Below are 19,963 nucleotides of genomic sequence, written 5' to 3' on the forward strand. Positions count from 1 at the left end.
AACAGTATGCCATATTTGATGATGTTATGGGAACGAACGGGATTTGAATCTCCCTCCCGGAAACTTTGGAAAATTAAAGTTTCAAAAGGGCAATTTTAGAAGATCTTTGGTAATTTTGAAAATTTAAGTTACTAAGTACAGACCTTTCACTTAGTGTTACAGTATAAGGTTCAGGTAATTTTTCGAAATTGACGTTCCAAAGGAACGTAATTTTATACAACTTTCGATGATGTCAAGGGAGTTTAAAGCATTCTTCTGGAATTATTACCATATTGAAGTCATGAAAACGCAATTTTCGAATACCTTTGGTAACGTAAAAGGAAAGAATAGGTCCGTGAACCTCTTACCTCCCCCTCTTGGACTAAATTGCTATATTATAGTTCTTTCATATAAAAATAATGGTGAATCCCTCTCCCAAGTATGTGTGAATTGGGTATGTTGTTAGAGGTGAGTAAAAAAGTAAATCGCCCCCTCCTTGGAAAATTTCTAGTTGTCAGTGGACTCGGAAGAAAAGTTCACGGAACATTTTCATTGTTGAACAATGTCCCCTTCCCCTCAGTTTCTGTGTGGATGACATTGCTGACATCTGGCAATCTCTTCAGACTTATAGTTTTCCTTAAGCAACATACCTTACGAGGCTTACATGCATCATATTAGTACTCGATAAGGGACACCAAGGGGACCGAAAATTTTGTCCCTTAAATAGAAGTGTCCCTTCTTCGGAGGTATTCGGGTTTATATATTCAATCCATTAAATCAGTATAGTTTTGTAATAAACATAAACCATTACATTAAAAGTCTAAAAATCATTGATTTATACTGAATGAAATTCAAAATTATTCAAATTTCAAAATTGATTCTTTTAACAATTAAAACTTAATAAAAAATTTGGCAATGGTATAGTTTTGTAACTCACATTAATTATTTTGAAGTCATTCCTTGCGTAAACTTGTTAGATTTCATATAATTTAAAATTCAATACAATAAAAATTTCAATCAATGTTTACATTTCAAATTTTGTACGCAAAGTTAACCGTGCGCCGTCGACAATCCATCGGCCGTCAGCCCACGCGAATGAATTGAGGAGAGGGAAAAACATGCGTGAATTTCAGCAATAATTTTATAATGCGACATCATCATGCATTATGAAATTCTTGAAAAAATGTATCCTATCAATACACATTAATGTCAAACTTTCACCAGTTGAATTTTAGATTCTTAAATTCCAGTAAATTCAATACTTTGTATGCATTCACATTTATTTTTTAAAGTTTTTGCTGTCATTGTCCCTTAAAGGAGGTTCTACTGTATATTCTTAAATTCCAGTAAATTCAGTACTTTGTATGTATTTATACCTTAGTTTTTTTTTTTTTTTTTTAAGTTTTCTCTGTAACTGTCTCATAAATAGTGTCCTGATTTAGAGGTAAATTCATGGAAGTCCCAATTCAAAGGGACTAGGACCAAAAAAATGTCCCTTAAATAGAGGTGTCCCTTAATGGAGGCTCTACTGTATTTTAGAAATTCATCTTCAGTGAAAAAGCTAGCCTGAAGGAATAGAAAAGTGCAAGTAGAAAGTTCTTTTTTTTCTCTCTCAAGTTTCTAGTGTCCCTCTTGCACTGTAGAAAAGACTCTGAGTTTTCTATCTCTTGTATAATTAAAAACTGAGCGTATCTATCTATGTCCAAGCTTCTTCTCCCGAACGACAGTGAACTGACCATCGAACCAGGTATCGATGGATTTGTCATCTTCCCGTCTTCATGTTTGGCTATTTAACATCATCCTCCTATAATAATTAGCAGAGATATCAATTAAAAACTATTAATTATGACTCTTAGATTTCAAAATAAAATCCCTGTTTTTCAAAGGCTTTCCTCCATTCAATTTATTATTCAGTACTTCATCTCAACTTTCCGTAACAGTGCTTTTATTTAAATTTGTAGTTGTAGCGTGAAGAAAATCGTTAAATGAAAGATTTGTTGCCATTTTTTTCTCGAATATAAACAAAAAAAAATTGTTTTTTGTTATGAGGCTTTTCCTGCAATCAGGGGTTTAAAATGTTTACTTTTTGGTTATTTTCCCGCAATCTGCCGCAAAGTTTTACTGATTTTTTTTTTGTTCAAGCCTGATTGTTGAAAACGGGTCACTAGATATAACTATTATTTTCGAGGTGCACCATGCAAAGCCGGGCGACACAGCTAGTTCATTTATAAAGTTTGATTTTTGAGTTGGGTGCTATATAGGCATGTCCAAGCATCTGCACATAGTACTGAAAAAGTTTAAGGGAGCGAATTATAATATGAAGGCATGGCAAATCGGCCGAAAATTTTTCATTGCAAAAATTAATTGGAAGCATCCTAGTATTGGTAACAGTTAATATAAAACTTACTTTTTCATGTTTTACCTGTCAGTAATTTTAATTTCTATAAATTTGCAAAGATTAAAGCTACATTTCCATAATTTTTCCACTTCACGTTTAGACGAATGGGTGTAATTCGTTATCCTGCCTCAAACTTTGCATAAAAATGTTTTGTTCTCCTAATTTTTTTCATTATGATTTTTCAATATTTGATTTTTTTACAGGAGAAACTTCTCGTATGAATTTGTTCCAGGCGGTGACGAATGCGCTAGATATTGCTTTAGCTGCTGATTCTTCTGCAGGTAAACTTTTTTATAACGCTTTTTGCTCTAAATTTTTTGACATTTTTTTCTCAGTGGTTTCCAAAGATTTGAAAACGTGAAGAACCACTCTTTTTGCCTTATCTGTATATAGCTACTGTTGTTAATAAAAAATATAAACACTGGGTATTTTTTGGAGGAGGCTGCACCCTTCCTCTTCCATGGAAACCTTCGATGTACCTGTCCCCCCCCCCCTTTTTTTTTTTGCATCTTTCAAAGTGTTCTCTTTGCTTCTTTGGAGTTTAAATAAAACTTGATTACAAATGCAAATTTTCTTTTCCGAAAGGTAAAAATCCATACCAATTTGACATATGAAGCGTAACTCCATATCCCATATCCACTCAACTTATGTGGAAATAACAATAATAAATTACTTTAATTAAAAATTTAACAAAATTACTTAATCTCTGTTGTAAATTTATTTTAATTTTTCCCAATACTTGTGAGGTTTGTGGTTTCATTCTTCCAATGTATTTCCTATTTTTTCAATAAGGATCAATTTTGGAATGAAATTTTACTTCTGTAGGATGTTAATTGTCCAATTGATACTGTCAAGTTTGATTTGAATATGAGTCCTAGTTTAATCGGTTTCTAGCGTAATTTATTGAACTAAGCAGTACAAGACTTTTGGTTATTTAAGAAGACAATAACTATTGAAAAGTCCTTATGCATTTAGTACACAAAAAGGAAATGAATCAATGCATATAGAAACTAGTATGTTGTGGTCATCACAAAACTTTCTTCTATATATTTCTTATGAATTCTGACCCCTCCCCATGCTTGAGGAGAAAGCAATACTCCCAGAAAAAATAAAATTACGCACACAAAAAACTTGAGGACCACCCCAATTTCTGAATTATCGCAAAAGCAAAGCAAAGACCGAAAATTGGAAATTATTTTAAGGTCCTTGCTTGAATAAATCACAAATATTTTATTTGTGAACAAAATAAGATGGCAATAGTTAAAAATTTTAAATCATTGAGGTAATATTTCTGATCATTTCCATACAATTAAAATCACAAGAAATATGCTGACGACAGTCTATCACGATTTATCTTTCTTATTGTTGCATTAATAAAGCTATTTTTATGCTCGCAAAAAAAAAATATCAGCTCCTCTTGGAGCGATTGGCGCCACAATTGAACCAACGCTTGTTTACATATAGGCTCACATTTATTCCTAGCTTCATCCAGAATGTCCAATTACTTTTTGAAATATAACACTCACAATGAAAAAGAACGTTCTATTGCACCACCCCTTTCCAGCTATTGACACCAAAATAAAATCAGCTCTTGTACCCTCTAAAGGCTACTTGTCGATTTTTTTTTTTTTTTATTCCGTTCATTATTTCTTGAGATACAGCAGACACAACTGACGACAAAAAACGTTCTAGCTCAGCCCCTGTTTGAGCTAATGACATCAAAATTGAATCAGTCCCTGTGCATGTTAAGGGCAACATATGGACCAAATTTTGTTTGATTCTGCCTGTTAATTCCTGGGGAATAACAGGCACGCATAACTCAAAAAAATTTCCCCATTGCTCCACCCCCCTTGGAGGAATTTGTCCCAAAAACCAATGGGCGCAAGTTCACATAGGAACACATGAGTGTACCAAATTTCGTTTGATATCATTTGGTAGTTTTTGCTGTAGAGTGGCCACAAAAACCAGTCACACACATACGGACAGACATTTTCCAAAAATGGTCGAAATGGACTCGGCACACCTCAAAACATTTAAATCCTTCAAAATTTGAAAATTTGCACGAAACCAATACTTTCTTCTATACATTAGATATAGGAGAAAGTAATTATCAAAAGCACCCTTTCTACTACAATATAATTTTGAGTAAATGCTTGTTTAGATCTGAAGATTAATATTTTTTGGGTGGTGATGTGTAAATATAGCCATAGATGATCAATTATGTATTTCTAAATTGATCTCAAAGTTTTCAGCTTCAATCTCTAAATTGGAGATGAATATATTTTGTTGCGATTTAAGACGGTTATGATAATTTAGAAAATATATAATATTTAGAAAATTTGTTTAATGGAATTAAAGTAAGAAATTGTTGAGCATATGGATTAAGTTGAGGGGGGAAAAAAGACATTCATCTTATAAAGCAAGTCAAGACTCGATTTGGGAGCAAATCGGATCCGCTTTCCTCAATGTTTTCCACACACTCTACACCCACTATGTCAGGCTTGTTTTGTGTCTCAGCTTTTAAATTCTTTGCTTTTCTCCCTTACATAATATTTTTAATCTACTTTAGCTAGAATTTCAGTAGGTAGTGCGTTGCTAATTATTATTTTTTTAAGTTCCTCATCACTTGTTTGCAGGGTGATCACTAATGACCGGTTGTCTTCTGCATATTTTAGGAATTTTCTAAAGAAAAAACTAACTGAGCTGGATAGGTGAAAGTCAAAAAACTTTCATTAGTAAAAAAATATTTTTTGGTATTACAGTAAACTCTTGATTCTCCGCGAAAAAGGATGGCACGGTAACCGCGGATAATCAAAATAGTAGCTAAAAAACGATACTCAATCTATACGATGGCTAAAAAATATTCATAACACTCACACATACTTTTAAATTATAACTAAAAACATTGCTGCATTGCATCTGCTAATATTGAATATAAAAAAATCTATGTAAAATCTAAAAATGAACAGTAATACAATCATAAGTCAAAAAAAAAAAAGTGAAAAGACCTGCAGATAATCCGAACCGTAGATAATCCGATCGCTGATAATCGGGAGTTTACTGTATTTGGTTTTACTTGTTAAAACCACATAATGCTCCCATAGACTTAATGTTGTATCAACCAAGTATGTCAAATTGCTTAGTTAAAGCAGATTCCCGTTAAATCCTGGAATGTTATAAGTTACAGGGGTGATTTTGTTCCGGTATTTTACCGAATTTTCGGTATTTTCGGACGTATTTCCGGTATTTTTATGCCCGAAAGTACCGGAATTATATATATATACTAGCAAAAATACCCGGCGTTGCCTGGGTCAGTAATAATTATGAGAAACAATCATTACTTGCCCTTGTTTTCTGTTTTAAGCGAAAGAATTTAAAGCAAACCTTTTTAACGTGATTAAAAATCGAGCTTCTTCCTTACTCATTAAACTAAAATAGCAATAAGTATAAAGAACAAAGTAGTATTCAATTAGAAACGAAAGCACGACATTTAAGCATATACAAATTTGAAGAATTACAGAAATATGAAATTAAACTTTACATGTTTAAAAAGATTTATCTGTTAGTACTTTTTTTTTAAATCTAAAACCTTCTCTGTATGGCTATTGATGTACGAACTGTTTTAAAAAATGTAGCCGCCCGTGTTCCCCTTACACTTGCTTTAGTTTAGCTTTTGGGGAATTTCAATTTTTGTGAACACTTGGTGCGGTTTAAAATCTTACCAAATTTGCGAGAATCATTCCGGGACACTTTCGATAATACTCCCCCTCCTTACTAATTTTTATTATAGAAATATTGTTGCAAGATGCTGAGATACTTTTGGTCAAAAAAAAAAAATGGCGCTAAACGATTTCATCCGAAATGTTTCCAAAATAAGTAGTAAAATTTGGCGATTGTTTGAAATCGTGCAAAAAAAAAAATTAATGGAAGTTTTTGTGCGGTTTATGGATTTGCCTAATTAAGTTGTTGAATTATTTTACACAGTATTTTTTTTTTAAGTATCTTTGATTGGCGATATTTTGTTTATATGGTGAAAGCTGAGAAACATTATTACATAGTCTTTGGGCTCAAAAACAGCGACAGTGGAAAAAACTGCCAAATGCATCAGCAACTGAAATCTTTCTGAAAAAATTCTGGCGATATTTCTGCTGGTTGGTTCGATATAGTGAGCAAGTGTCCAATCAGCATAAATAATAATAATAAACCATTAATTACATAAGTTCCGTTTAAAAGTAAAATAATCAGCCAAATCCATTTATTTTTAGCCAATCTTGTGGAAAAACGTTACTTTAAGATTTGACTTGAGAAAAGCCTCAAAAAGTCAGACGAAATGCAAAAATATTCAACAAGACAACAATTCTTGGGAGTTGAGATGACACACTAAATAATGTCTCGGGTTGATGAAAGCCTTCGAACAGGGAACAAAAAAGCTCATAACTCGTTTTTTATACAACTTAGAAACTTCGAACAGATGCTATCTTTAGCAGAAAAACTGGCGCTTTCGATGGACATACAATGTTAATATGTGCACGTTTTTTTCCACCCCCATATTGGGGCATTTATGCGAAAATTGGGACTAAAATTGGAATAAAAAGGGAACTATCAATCGGATTTTTTTCGAACTGGTCTATAAACCTTCCCAGTACCAAACTGAACAAACGGTGAAAGTTTCAGCCAAATCTGCCGGGTAGTTTCTGAGATCTTAGGGAACAAATTTACCAAACTCCATTTTTATATATATAGATATATATATATATATATATATATAGATATATATATATATATTGTGCTTTTATCTCCCTACCTCCGCATTTTTTTAAAAATTATATAATAATCATCAAATATACCTGCAAGAGCCTTAAGATGGAAAACTATCCCTTAAGATGGACAAATGTCAAGATAATTTGTATAACACCAGTTCAAAAGTAACTTCGTAATCCATTAAAAATTTAATTAAATGTGCACGCAATATTTTGACTCAGAACTATTTAATACTATGGCAAAAGTGCACTTAAGTAATAGGGGCCAAAGATTACCCCCCCCCCCCTCGCTTTGAAACTTTCAGGTATTTTTTGATGAACTCACAATCACCCCTGAAGTTAGTTCGGCTAGGTATATTTTTTCTAACTTGAAAGGTTCATTTATTGTTTTTTGAAAAATGCATGAAATATTAACCATTCCTCTTTAATCATGTTTTTTAGTAATATTTGGAGAAGATGTGGGCTTTGGTGGCGTATTTCGATGCACTGTTGGCTTGCAAGACAAGTATGGTATGTTTCTTTCTATAATATTTCTTGCTAAAAATTCTTATAATATTTATTTTTATATGCATTTTGTAAGCTTTTATTATAAAATGTCTTTTTTTTTTTAAATTGTTGCCAAGCGATCTTATTTAAAATTAGTTGAACAATAAGTTTGCAACTGTTAATTCTTGAATATTGTAAGGACCTTCTATTTTTCTATTTGTATCAAGAATTTTTATTGGTTGTTACTTTTGTCTAAAACATCTTTTACTTGCCTTTATGATGATTCATTTTTGTGAAGTTTGTTATAAATATGTGTAAACATGTGTCCCTCCTTAATGAAACCAAGAGATATAAAATTAACAGGTGTTTAAAACTTGAAAAGTCAATGTTTTAGTAATGGTTATTTTTTGAAGACAGTTTGAACCAGAGGTAAAAATATGCTTTTGTTTAGAAATTATCTTTACTAATAATAAAGTTAAAAGTCTCTGTCTGGATTTCTCTTTGTCTGGATCTCTCTCTGTCTGGATATCTGTCAGGATCTCTGTGATGTGCATAGTGCCTAGACCGTTCGACCAATTTTCACGAAATTTGGCACAGAATTAGTTTATACAGACATGTGATTTTTCAGTATTTTTACTGAATTCAGTACTTTTCGAGAGAGCAAAATACTGTATGCAGAAAAAAAGAAGGGCCATTGGAAGTTAAATTCAACATGATCCAGTTGATTTTATGCATCCAATTAAAATAATGTATTATATAGATACAAAAAGGGATGGGAAAGCTTTGAGTTGTAGCAAAATATACTAACAGTGTTGTGTTAGTTCACACAGCCATGCAATTTCAGTATTTTTCATCGTACTTGGGTCACATGTCTGTTTATAGCATGGGGGTGTGCACCTCAAAAGTGATTTTTCGAAAATTCGATTTGTTCTTTTTCTATTCCAATTTTAAGGACATTTTACCGAGCAAAATTATCATAAGATGGACGAGTAAATGGCCAAGTTATCATAACGTGGAACTGTAACATGGGCAAGCCGATTGGCAAGAAACTCAAAATACATTATTTGCAAATATACAGGCGAACTAAAAGACCTTTTATTTTTCTACTACTGGCAAAGTTGTGTGAGTACCACACTAGTAAAATATAAAGTTAATGTGCATAAACAAAGACTGAAGCTGACACATGTTTTAACCACTTTATTAGTGCACACACTTCTTACAGGGTTCGTATGGGTCATGGAAATCCTGGAAAGTCATAGAAAAAAAGTAAGCAAATTTCAGACCTGGAAAAGTCATGGAAAATTGAAATTTTCATTCCAAGTCATGGAAATTTATTTAAAGTCATGGGAAAATGTCCTGGGTAAAGAGAAAGTAACAGTAGCTAAAACAGCATTAGAAATCTTGAATGATTTAACAGTATTGCACATGAAAGCTATTAAAACTGGGAAATTGAAGGATTGCAAAACCAAATCTGAATTTTGAAATCTCATTGTATCTACTTCTGTGGCAGAAGCTCCTCGTTTTTTACAAAGTGATTTTACTGCTTCAGGGATGAGATTTTTCCGGCTTTTACCGGAATTCCGACTTTTATCTGTTGACTTTTAAAACATTTCCTCCTTTTTTGCCTCTTTCAGGCCTTATTTTTCTCAAAAATCAGGGTGTAAAAACGATTTTTTTAAATTTTCAGTCCCCGATTTCTTATTCTTTCTATTTTTCTCCTTCGAATCTTCATCCTCCACGATATCTGCCAAAAACGTATGTTTTGGAATCGTGCCAACGATGTCAAACACGTGCTGCGCCGAAATTTGTATGCTTTATTTGAGATTTCAATCTTTTTGCATCCTGCAAGTCTTTCAATTATTTTTAATGTTGAGTGTTTTTTTACTATATGCTACACTATATCTGCTTATTTTATTCATCATTTCAATAATATTTTTATTTCTTTAATTTATTTTTGAAAAAATGCAAAAGTGAATCAGAAAACCTGGCATAGCAACCACAGTTTCGAATTTTATTGAAACTTGGCATGGTTACTTTTTTTGTGTATTTAAGAAACTGTAAAAAATATTTATAGTGAATCTCAAACCGTTAAGGCTTTGCAGCCTGTCAAAAGTATTGAGGATTCATGATTAAATGAGGTGGCTGCAAGTTGTTCTTTTTATTCTGATATTGTTTAAAGAAGTTTTTAAAGACAAATTTTGGATTCCAATGCAAGGAAAAAGATAATCAATCGTTTATATACATATATATATTTATTTATTTTCAATTATTACTTTTGAAAAGTATATTCTACCACATGAAGAAATTTTCGATTTTTCTCTCTCGTAAATTTTTACTTTATAAACAGACCTAATGTTAAAATGTATGTTCTCACTCATTTAACACTATAAACTCAAAGTTTTTAATGAAAAAAAATTTATTTTTCTCTAAAAAATATGAAAAGTTGCCACTATTGCTTGATGCAGCCAAGATTGACCTCTGACTCCCCCATCCCTTTGTTCAAGAACTCGGGTTAGAAATTGTTGCCTCTCTTTCAAAATTTAGATTTATTTAAGGAATAAACACTCTTGCAAGAAACCTTACGGTGCTGCAAATTGTACACAATTATTACTTATAATTAATTAAATATGTATTATTACCTTTAAAACTGGTAAATTAGCCATTTTTTATTGAAGTTTTGAATATCATGGCTTCTAGATTCTATTTTGATGCGGTTTTGGAAATCATCCCTTTCATAAAATTTTTTTGGATATCATCTCTTTTACGATTTTTTTTTTTTTTTTTTTTGGATTTCCTCCTTTTTGCTCTCTGACCACTCTCATCCTTGACTGCTTGGACATCACTCATTTTGAATTCACCATTATTTTCAACACTTCTTATATTTTCTATTTTGTAGTAGCGAACTTGCACATTCTTGATTACGCCACACTTGCTCAAAAAACACATTTTAATTGCATCAGAGTTTGTTTCCATCACTCATAAGAACAATATTATTAAATTTACCAGAGTTAATCTTAATTTGTTGCAGGCTTTAGAAAATGAAGAACTTTAATCAGGTGATAGAATGCAGAAATAGGAAAATTCTAGTACTCTAAAACAGTAGTGACTAACATATGGCCTGCAAAACTAATCCATGCGACCCTCTGCAGGAATCAAACACTATGTTCTGGAATTTCAGAACCTATTAATATATACGCATTTGAAAATGTGCAAATAAGTAAACAAGTAGTTTTAAATCAGAAGATTGAATGGGTTTTTTTTAATACATAAATATCTGGTTCAGAAACATGATTTTACTAAAGAATGTGGTGTTACTTTGAAGAACCAAAATACTGTCAAGTTATGTGACATTAGAAGGCCACTTTTGAAGCAAATTTATGGAAACTTAGAAATGATTCATTCAACCTTTGTCTCATTCATTATCATTTTGCCTGTTGATGAAAAAATATATACATTTAAGCATTATTATATTCCATTCTCTGCATTTTTATTATACTTAAATTTGTATGATGAAGACAAATAAGAATAGTTTAATTTTTTGGTGTACACTGATTTTTTTTTTTTTCAATCACAAGTAATTGCTTCGATGAGGTAGTGGCATCCACCTAGAAGTTTTGCCAATGCTCATTTCCAGAATTTGGCAAGTTTGATATTAAATAGTACTGTTCTCTTCATATAAAAAGGTCATGAAAATTTTTATGAAGTCATGAAAAAGTCTTGGAAAAGTCATGGAATTTTTTCATCCAAATAGAGTATGAACCCTGTTCTTAGTTTTGATGTGGAAATCATCTGAGTTAGAGTAACTGGAGTTTTTTGTTAGAAACATAACATTAATGAATATCACATCTAAGAGGTTTGAAGAAACACTCAGACCAATCAGGATTGCAAGCTCATTAGCTCCAAGATCTCTCTACTTTGGCTAATTCCACTTACTAATTGCATACCATTTATTTATTTCGCCAATTAGATTTATCTGCTAATTGGCAAAACTGTGCAAGTTTTGATCTTAAAAAAAACTTTGTATTTTTACTCAGCATGCTTAACTGTCCACTGTGTTGGAAATAATAAGTAATATAAATATGTGGTGGTAGATGTTTAGAGATAAACCTTTAATTTCAGAAATACTGTGAATTAACCTAGCTTACTTCTTCCACATGCAAGAATATTAGTTGTTTTCATTTTGCAACATTTCTACATCTTGCATGTTTTTTTTTTAATGTTTTTTAGGCAGTGTATAAGTCAAATTTATTTTTATTTTCATAAGAATTTCAATTTAAAAGGTTAAGTAGACATATTTTATAATTGCAAGTAAATCATTTAAAGACCACAAATAAAAATAAGCCTACTGGAAGCAGACCCTAATGAGTAATCTGGTGATAAAAGAAAAAAAAACTGATATTCTTTAAAAAATATGTTTAACTTGGCCTAGAGTTGAAAAATTAACAAAATAAAAGCATTTTCATCTAATTAGCAGAATTCCTTCTTTTTATTCTTCAAATTCATGGGATGGCAAAACACTTTCAGATTTTAATGTTTTTGAGTTACTGCACTTTTGTGATTGCTGTCATTGTGTCTTGAAACAATTTCCATTATCTGTTCATAAACCTAATGTTTTTTGTATTAAATTTATGTTGCTCCTGGTTGATTTTGATTTTACTTGGATTGCTTCCCTCTGTAAGCAGATTACTTTTTGCCTTTATAAAGGGAACTAATGTCATATACCCCACCCTTGGCGACTTTTTCCCGTTGGCGCCAAGAAAGCGTCGCCAAGAAAACGATGTATGACGACATATGTCATACATCATTCTTAGCGATGCTATTTTAACGCCAAAAGGAAAAATTCAGATTAAAAAACATGATCGAAGCACTTCAGAACACAATATATATATAAACAACATAAAACCACAACAAAAAACATCGCAAATATTTGCTTCAAAAATACCCGAAACTAGAAAGTTTTTGTACACAAAGAAAAATTACTAGAAAGTATTTAAAATGCTTAAATTAACAAATTACTATAACAATTCATCGAACAAAAACTTCTTATACTCTGCTAAAAAAAGAGCAAAGCGATTCAAATTGCGATGTTTAAAGCTGAAAAACATCCCCAAAATCAATAACTATTTCAGCCAAAAAAAACCCTTAGTTACTCATATTTTGATGTATAAAAAGTAGAAATGTCTCAACAGAACAACCCAAACATAAACAATATAAAAATACCACACATTAATTTGCAATCCAGACATGCTTTTAAAACACCTATTATATTTTACAAAGAAATAACACCTTCATATTTTTATAAAATGCTAGAGTCAACTTATTTTCAGAAATTCAGTACCTAAAGGAGGCACGTTTATAGAATATGTCTAAATAATTTGTGGCGTTGATAAGAATTAACTTTTAGAAGAAAATAACTGTACTATTTTTGTAAAATTAATTTACATACAGTAAAAATAAAGTTAAAAACTACAAGAAACCCTCAAGATTTTGTAAAAACAAAGAATTTCTGAAATGAGAGTTTTTTTTTTTTTTTTTTTTTTTTTAATTCTAGAAAAAAGAACTTACCTTTTTATGGTATAAATCCTCACACTCAATCTGAAAAAAAAAACAACAATGACAATAGTACCTAACAAATACACACCAAGTTGGAGTTTATTTTTAATTAATGTTCAAGTTTAGAGAAGCTGGTATTTTCTAAAATTTATTCATCAAAACACAACTACTGAATTTAAACTAACACAAAATAAGCTTTCCTGTAAGGTATATTGCACGAAAAAACAAGAATCTCTCCCGCGTGAAACCGATAACAAGTGAACAAGTTTGAACAGATCTAAGATTGCCTTTGGGTTGCCAAACACAGGCTAGTTTCGCCAGGGATGCCATGCTTAAAGAATTATCGCCTCATTGGCGAGAAAAATATTTCAATTTTTTGCAAAAAATCGTATGTTGCCAAATGGGGGGGGGGGTATATCACATCTGTACCTTACAAAGAGACTCCCTATCTCCTTCGGGGGGAAAAAAGAGAGTGAGAGAAATCAATTACATTGTTCAGTAGTTTTGTTGCTGTTCTTAAATTAGAATATGTTTTTATTTTGCCACACTATGAACAATGAATATCATTAAAAATAAATTACCTTTACTCAAATAAGTAAAAATGTCAGCAATAAAGAGTACAAATTTGTTAAAATCATCAAAAGTCATCCTAGAAAAAGTCTTTTTATCTAATGCTTTAGTCTCTAAAATTAGGAAAGTTTTCAATTTTTCAATTTTATTTTTTTATGACAGAGTAACATGTATGAACATATGTGAAAAAAATTTTGCGATATGATAAGTAGTTTTTTTTAAATTAATTTTTAAAGTTCAAGCGCTTGTGACGTCAAATGGCATAGGAAGTGACGTCTTGCGCTCTTTCGATACGGAAGAAGCCGAAGGTCACGCATTCGACTTCAAAGAAGAAACGTAAAAGGCTTATCTCCTCGCATTTAACTCCTCGCGTTTCTGAAACATTAAACCTCTCATCCTCTCGGAAATATTCGAATATCATCATTGATGTTACTCGAGGAAGATTAATTAGATTGTGCTTTAACGAATCCGGCCTCCATAGTGTGTTCAAGCGGATTATTGAATTTCTAAAAAATAAAAATATCAGCGCGCTCAAAATGTCCGTAGCGAAAACAAGGGATCTTCGGCGGAAGGCTGCCCATTAGTGCCCTGTGACGTAAGCTCGTGACGTTTCAGAAGAGCGCACTTTTGCTCGTGGATTTTTAAAAATTCATTAAAAATCAATCACAGTGTTTTAAAATTTGGCAGTGGTGAATTTTTTAGTTTCCAGGGTCAATTAACAATATCCTATAGTCAAAATGTGAACATTTAATAGGTTGCAACTTCCCTATTGTGTCCTCAATTTTTCTTTTCCAGTGTTGCGTATATTTCTGAAGGATATTATCTTGGCACTTCTTTAAATATTTTGCCGTTCTGTCCCAGGTCGAGATCGAGTGTTCAACACCCCCCTCTGCGAACAGGGAATCGTGGGCTTCGGAATCGGCATGGCCGTCGCGGGAGCCACTTCGATCGCCGAAATTCAGTTTGCAGATTACCTTTACCCTGCCTTCGACCAGGTGAGAATCTTACCATAATCTTGATATTACCGTCTTAAAACTGGGGTATTTTACATACAGTCGACGCTCGATATAACGACCATCTCCGTCCTAGAGAAAAAGGTCTTTATAACGAGTGGTCGTTATAAGAGGTATAAATTTAAAAAAAGTACACCGTCATCATGCACGCCCAAGTAAATGCCCAAATTTTTTTTATCATAGGAATTTTTAGAAAAGTCGTGTGCAAATCATAATAACAAGTTTTAAAGTAGAAAATATAGGGAGGAAAATGTTACACTCTTTCAAATCTGCTACTACTACTACTACCACAACAATTTCTGAAGATAAAACCCGAAACAGAGGTCTGCCTTTTTAGCAGACGTGATTTTTGCAAAACATTATTTTCTGTTTCAGATATAGGTGATAAATTGTGTTTCTCTTGCTTTCCAAAGAAACATTTAAAAGTCCCTCGAGAACCCCAAATCTTTAAGACCACTAGATTCAAACACCAAACTACCAATACATCTGTCAACTCCCTTTTCTTAGGAATCTGGAAACTTCTCGATTTTTCCTCCCATTATTTTTTCTGTGCTAGCTGTGGTGAACGGTAGTCACCCCCTCTTAAAGTTGGATTTGACATTGAAAACTTCAGGCAGATGTTCGTAAACAATAATCAATGTCATTTTATGCTACAAGTTTGTTTTATTGGAAAGAACACAAGAAATAGCGTCCGCTGATTCGGTCGCTGTATTGGATTAGACGATACAGAACGGTCGTTATAACGAAAGCAAATTAACATAGAGTTTATAGGAACAAAGTTGGGACTTTTACCACTGGTCGTTATAATGGGACGGTCTTTATAATGTGTGGTCGTTATAATGAGCGCCGACTGTATTTACTAATTGTCTACGCCATTATGCAAATGCGCTGTCCGCAGAGGGCAGCACAAGTGACTGTGAGCATAAAACAGCTAAGCTCCGTGAGAATGGGCGGCTTCCCACCTGATGTATCTCAACAGCTTTCGGACACTCGTCCATTACACTGCATGTCGTAGAACTTTTATGAAACCAAGAAGGGTTTTAATTTTATTCATAATTGTTATTTTAATTTACTGTACATACGTTAAGTCAAATATAATAGTTTTAAGTAAATCTTAGTTTTCTTGACTACAATCATTACCAGAACAAACACTAATAATAAAGCTCAAAGTCTCTCTGTCTGGATCTCTGTGACACGCATAGCGCCTAGGCCTTTTGGCCGATTTTCATGAAATTTGGCACAAAGTTAGTTTGTAGCATGGAAGTATGCACCTCAAAGCGATTTTTCAAAAATTCGATTTTGTTCTTCTTCTATTTCAATTTTAAGAACATTTCCCGGAGCAAAATTATAAGATGGACGAGTAAATTACAAAATGATCACGACATGGAATGTGAGAGCGAATAAACATAGCCAATTGGCGAGAAATCCGTCATCCAATATTTGTAAATATACAGGCGAACCGAATGACCTTTTAATTTTCAACTATGGGCACTAGTTAAAAATAATTTGGAGATTTTCTGCTATGGGCTAATGAACAAAATTCTTCCAGGTTGCATTAGTGTGTGCGATTTTCTTGCACAATTAAGACATTTTTACGCAGTTATTTGCACTTTATTTCAGGAATTTTAATCTTTGGCTTCTAATTGTAGTATATTCGACTGTAAGGAACCAGAGGCGGCGATTGGAACCGAAAAGTGGGGAGGGGGGGGCAAAACAAATGACAACTAACAGCTATATGAATTTTAGCGGCAGCAAAAAAATTTTCAAAAAGAGGGGAAAAAGTGTAAAATTTTGCCAGGGCAGGTTTTGAGAGCAGATGAGTGGTAATTGATGTAAATATAACAATTTAACTCTTGTTTTTCTGAAGATTTTGGTGAATTTTGTACACAATAGCTTTCCTTGGAGAAACACTTAGACATGATTTTCATTATATACCCCAAACTATTTTGAGATGTCACAAACACTTGGTAATAATGTCAAATGTCAACAGTATGGCTTGTTTAAGTAAAACAATTAACTAAACCGCCAGCTCAGCCATTCCATGTGAGGACTGCAGTTTCGTGATTATTAGCACTCATCAGCCCGGAGTAGGAAGTGACTGAGCTGGAGGTGGAAAACCTCTTAAGGAAGCCAAGAGTGCCAAACAAACTGGTAGCTAATATAGAATTAGCACTGACCAGACGAGTGACCGAAGCAATGGTTCGGTTCAATGCGAAGAAGGTAACTTACTGAAAATACCATACTTTGCCTTCAACTGCAGCCCTCGGATGGAATGGCTGAGCTGGTATTTCTGCCTTAGCCCTTGCTATAGGGTGGTAACTTACTAAAAAAAACTAATATCTAAACAATGAATACATCAACTAAAAGTTACTGCTTATGCTAATTAATGTTTCATAAACAGATATACGAAGAAAAACAAATAATAATGTTCTGAAAAATTTGACATTTCTGCTTTTTCTATAATTTTCAGTTTTTTTTTTTTTTTTTTTTTTTTTCTAAATTGAAAAAAAAAATTTAACCATAAAAAGGGAGAGGGGGCGTTTGCCTCCCTCCCCCTTTCTAATCGCCACCACTGTAATCCCCCGAAATCACCGCCGCTGTAAGGAACCATTGCGTATCGTTTGAAGTATCAACTTCTTTCATGAAGGGGGGATGAAGACAACTTTTTTTCTTAAAAAATTATTTGGAATAAATTTTTGAAAATTGATTTGTTACTACAGTAAAACCTGTAAAGTTGACCACCTTTATAAGTTGACCACCTGTCTAAGTTGACCGCTTTTGTCAGGAACGGAATTAGTCCTATCTTATATAATAAAGGAAAACCTCTGTATCTTGACCACCTGTCTACCTTGACCACTAATATACACCAGCTTTGATTTGGAGTGTTGTAAAAAACCCTTTGTAAGTTGACCACTAGGCAAAAGCATGTTCTGTTTCCATTTCTGTTTCCATCGAAAAACATTGGGCTAATATTAAGTCCCAGAAAATGAATCAAACTTCAATATGGAGTTAATTTTTTGAAAAGTAGATTACCATGGTTACAAATGCACAAGAAAATTCAAATGACCAATTTGAGTCACTTTTGACTTGTTATGAATCTTTAGGAATTGTTAATATCAAATAAGTAGTTTTTCATAAGTAGTGAGGCTTTTTTTTTTTTGAATGATTTACAGAAATTTTAAATTTGTATGATACTTTACACGTCATTCTGGTAAATAATCTCTAAAAATATTTAAACAACTTTTTTTCTTATTGTTTTTAAGTAATGTTCAGCAATGAAAGTGAGTTTAAACTATATTCCAATTAGTTAAAAAAGGAATGCATTGGACAAGAAATGATAAAAGAAAAAAAAAAGTTTTCATAACTACCCTCTATAAGTTGACCACCAAAGTACTGCACCGCAAGTGGTCAACTTACACAGGTTTCACTGTATTTCTAAAACAGGAAACTATTTTTCAGATCGTCAATGAAGCATCGAAGCTCAGGTTTCGGTCGGGGAATCAGTTCAACTGTGGCGGATTGACCATTCGAGCCCCCTATGGAGCTGTTGGTCATGGAGCTCTATATCATTCCCAGAGCCCAGAAGCATTTCTCTCCCATATTCCTGGTATAAAGGTTTGAACACTTTAGTTTCGTTCTTTAATTAATTTGTATGTTTTATGCATGTCTGTGTATTATATATATACAGGTATCCCTCGCATAAGAGTTAATTTGTACAGTGTAGTATCAATACAATGTTATGCAAGATTTTTTTTATGAATTTTTTTTTTAAACTTTTTTTTTGAAACTAATTAATCATGTACAGAATACAAATCAGGTCACTATGTTTTGTGTTGTATTGAAAACATGTTTCGTGTTGTATCGTAACAGGGTTTCCGCTACGGTCGCATTTTTCGCATAATGCAAAAACACTATCTGAATTGCGAAAATAAAGCAATACATTTTTGCTTTTTTGCTCAAATAAAAAATAAATTAATTTAAAAAAAAAGAAGAAATCTATGATCCTAGAAAGGAAACATGTATGGCGATAATCAACTTAATCTTTTTAAAATCTTAGTTAAGATGTTTAAACTACAATTAAGTTCAATAACTATTAGTCTTATCTAGCATTATGTCCCCCCAAAAACTGCTTTATTAGGAGGAGGAGACTGCAACGTTCTAAACATCAATCGTGTTTTCTTTTTTTATTTTATGTTTTAAAAAAATAGCTGTTGTACTTATTTCTTCAAAAATGTCACAGATGAAATATGAATTTTATTTTCAACTGGAGATGAAACACACTGAGGCATATATAAATATATGAGAATGTGTAACATTTTAGCATTTTGCTAACATTTTCCCCTCAATTTTAGCTTTTATGCTAAAGAACTTTTGAACGCAGCTTAAACCCTGTATCGTAACTATGTTTCGTGTTATAGCGAAACCGTGTTAAACGAAACTTGGGAATAATATGAATCAAGGCAAAGTGTGCTGTGTTATATTAAAACCAAATCTTAACATACAGACAAACATACATAGGTCAGTAAAACATACAACGGCGCCACTGATTTAAAACGGGCCGATGTGTGCATCACATGACTTCCTTTTACTCCAATTAATTTCATTTCCCCATTATTGGCAATTTTAATGTGATTTAATTGTTTACTCTATAATTATCACCAACAGTGGCCAAATTGAAACCAAATTTAAAATTAAAAAAAAAAAAATCGCCAAATTTGTTTGGCAACCACAAGACAGGCGATATATCGCCAAGTGTCTGACGAATTATAACACCACTTGAGTTTACATCGAAATTAACAATGATTTCCCCCCAAAAAGGGGCAAAAGACCCCCTTAGGAACATCCAAATGCAACCTAAAGGGAAGGTGCACAACTAGGCTCCACTAGGAGTCTACGTACCAAATTTCAACTTTCTAGGACATATCGTTTTTTAATTATGCGAGATACATATACACATACGCACATACATACGGACGTCACGAGAAAATTCGTTGTAATTAACTCGGGGGGGGGGGGGGGGGCGTCGAAATGGATATTTCGGATGTCTGTAGGTTCCTAGGCATATATCCACGTGTGGTCGGGTCGAAAAAAAACTCAACATTCATTCGGGGGTGAGAAAAAGGGAAATTAAGGCCGAATTTTGGATGAAAAATTTTTTGCGAATACAATACTTCCTTTTTTGTAAAAGGAAGTAATTAAATTTG

General features: G+C 32.8%; 1 protein-coding gene across 1 annotated transcript in view; it reads left to right on the forward strand.

Annotated features, from left to right (window-relative positions):
- LOC129225566 (2-oxoisovalerate dehydrogenase subunit beta, mitochondrial-like) overlaps positions 1–19,963 on the forward strand; it is a 44,370-nt gene that overhangs the window by 2,440 nt on the left and 21,967 nt on the right. Inside the window, exons 2-5 of the mRNA XM_054860012.1 lie at positions 2,581–2,658; positions 7,579–7,647; positions 14,608–14,741; positions 18,219–18,374. Of these exons, the coding sequence (XP_054715987.1) occupies positions 2,581–2,658; positions 7,579–7,647; positions 14,608–14,741; positions 18,219–18,374 (437 nt within the window). The remainder of the gene's footprint in view (positions 1–2,580; positions 2,659–7,578; positions 7,648–14,607; positions 14,742–18,218; positions 18,375–19,963) is intronic.

Source organism: Uloborus diversus, chromosome 7 (genome assembly GCF_026930045.1).
Source record: "Uloborus diversus isolate 005 chromosome 7, Udiv.v.3.1, whole genome shotgun sequence".
In the NCBI taxonomy this organism is placed as follows: domain Eukaryota; kingdom Metazoa; phylum Arthropoda; class Arachnida; order Araneae; family Uloboridae; genus Uloborus; species Uloborus diversus.